Source organism: Frankliniella occidentalis, unplaced genomic scaffold, assembly GCF_000697945.3.
Source record: "Frankliniella occidentalis isolate FOCC.00 unplaced genomic scaffold, Focc_3.1 Scaffold1768, whole genome shotgun sequence".
NCBI classification, from domain to species: Eukaryota; Metazoa; Arthropoda; class Insecta; order Thysanoptera; family Thripidae; genus Frankliniella; species Frankliniella occidentalis.
Genome location: NW_026268867.1, coordinates 1 through 1,341, shown reverse-complemented (window position 1 = coordinate 1,341; position 1,341 = coordinate 1). Strand labels below are relative to the sequence as shown.

The following is a 1,341-nucleotide window of genomic DNA, read 5'->3' as shown; positions in this document are numbered from 1 at the left end:
CAAGAAGTATTAGATTCTATCAAAATGAAGAAACAAAATGAGCCACCACCACCACCACCCCAGCTACTGCCATGCTCTCAACCCCCACCTGTCTCTGATGGATACAAGTTCAGGGGACAAATTTTGTACCGTATGTGTGGCTACCTTCTGCACTCAATGCGCAATGAATGCAATCAACTGAAATGTGATGAATGTTTTCAACGCCTACAGCTGAGTGCAGGAACAGTCCACCCTTTGGCAACTTGGACTGAGAATCAAGATGAGTTGAGATGTTCTCTAAAGTTCAGTCTTCCCTTGCCACACAGGCATCACTCACATGTACATTTCTTCAAACATGTCCATTTGCTTTAAAAACAGAATTTCTTGCAAAGAGCCCTGATCGGCTATCAAACCTTCCTCTACCCTCTCCAAACAGCTTCGTTCTTCCAATAGAAATTGTTCGAGTCTGTCATGCTTCTCGGTTTCTTTAACTACTGAACACAACTGTTTGGAAGGCACAGTACGCATGTTTTTCACAGTGGGTCGATGCATGGCAGGAAAGTTCTTTTCAGTCCTCTTTGAATGTTTTGAGGCAGATGATATTATCTTCTTTTCCTTAGTCTTGTATGGCTTCAGAAGGATACACAAAGAAGGTGTGACATGAGGTTTCAAAACTTTCCTGCCCTCATGCCAATCCGAAATTTTGAAATGCACCTGTCAAAAGTAAGAAAATAAAATTGTAGAGCCATATTCGTTAAGTAAGTTAGTCGGAAAACAGAACTAAATGACAGAGAAATCTCTTGCAGCCTACAGTGAGTGGGATTTTGAGGTTAGGAACACCTAACTTATTATCTTACCTCGCAAAGCTGGTCTCCACGCCGTGGTTCCCAATCAGTAGGACGTCCTATAGCATTTTTCCATGCATCTCGCAAATTACTCTCGACCGGAAAGTTGACAAGACGAAATCCTTTCTTGCTAGAATTTGTGCAATGTGGAGCACAGCAGACTGACGGCATTTTTAGGATTACACAGAGCCTGTAAGATTGTTATTAGCATAAGAAACAATTCCAACGCAGCAGAGTACGTTATCTTTACAACAACCAACTTTCAACTCACCTCGCCAAATGTTAAACAATAATTTTATTAAGTTTAACACTCTAGGCGGCTCGCGTCAGCGAAGCATTGTTTACCTTGCCGCTACGAGACGCTAATGTAAGATGGGTATACTCTACGTTTCACGCGTGCCACGACGCGCCACCAATCAGCGCCCGCTGGTGCATGCTGGGGCACCAAACCGAGCTGGCCAATCACAGCGCAGCGGCGCGCCCCTCGGTTGTCGCCTCTCTCCTTATAGTCTCTCTA

General features: G+C 44.1%; 1 protein-coding gene across 1 annotated transcript; it reads right to left on the bottom strand.

Annotated features, from left to right (window-relative positions):
• Window positions 1-283: 283 nt before the first annotated feature.
• LOC127751885 (uncharacterized) lies at window positions 284-1,213 on the bottom strand. Its single transcript, XM_052276128.1, has 3 exons — window positions 1,096-1,213; window positions 837-1,014; window positions 284-693 (listed from the first exon to the last, which is right to left on the bottom strand). The coding sequence occupies exons 2-3, from the start codon at window positions 993-995 to the stop codon at window positions 313-315; spliced, it is 540 nt and encodes a 179-aa protein (XP_052132088.1). The 5' UTR covers window positions 996-1,014; window positions 1,096-1,213; the 3' UTR covers window positions 284-312.
• Between the last annotated feature and the right edge of the window lie 128 nt (window positions 1,214-1,341).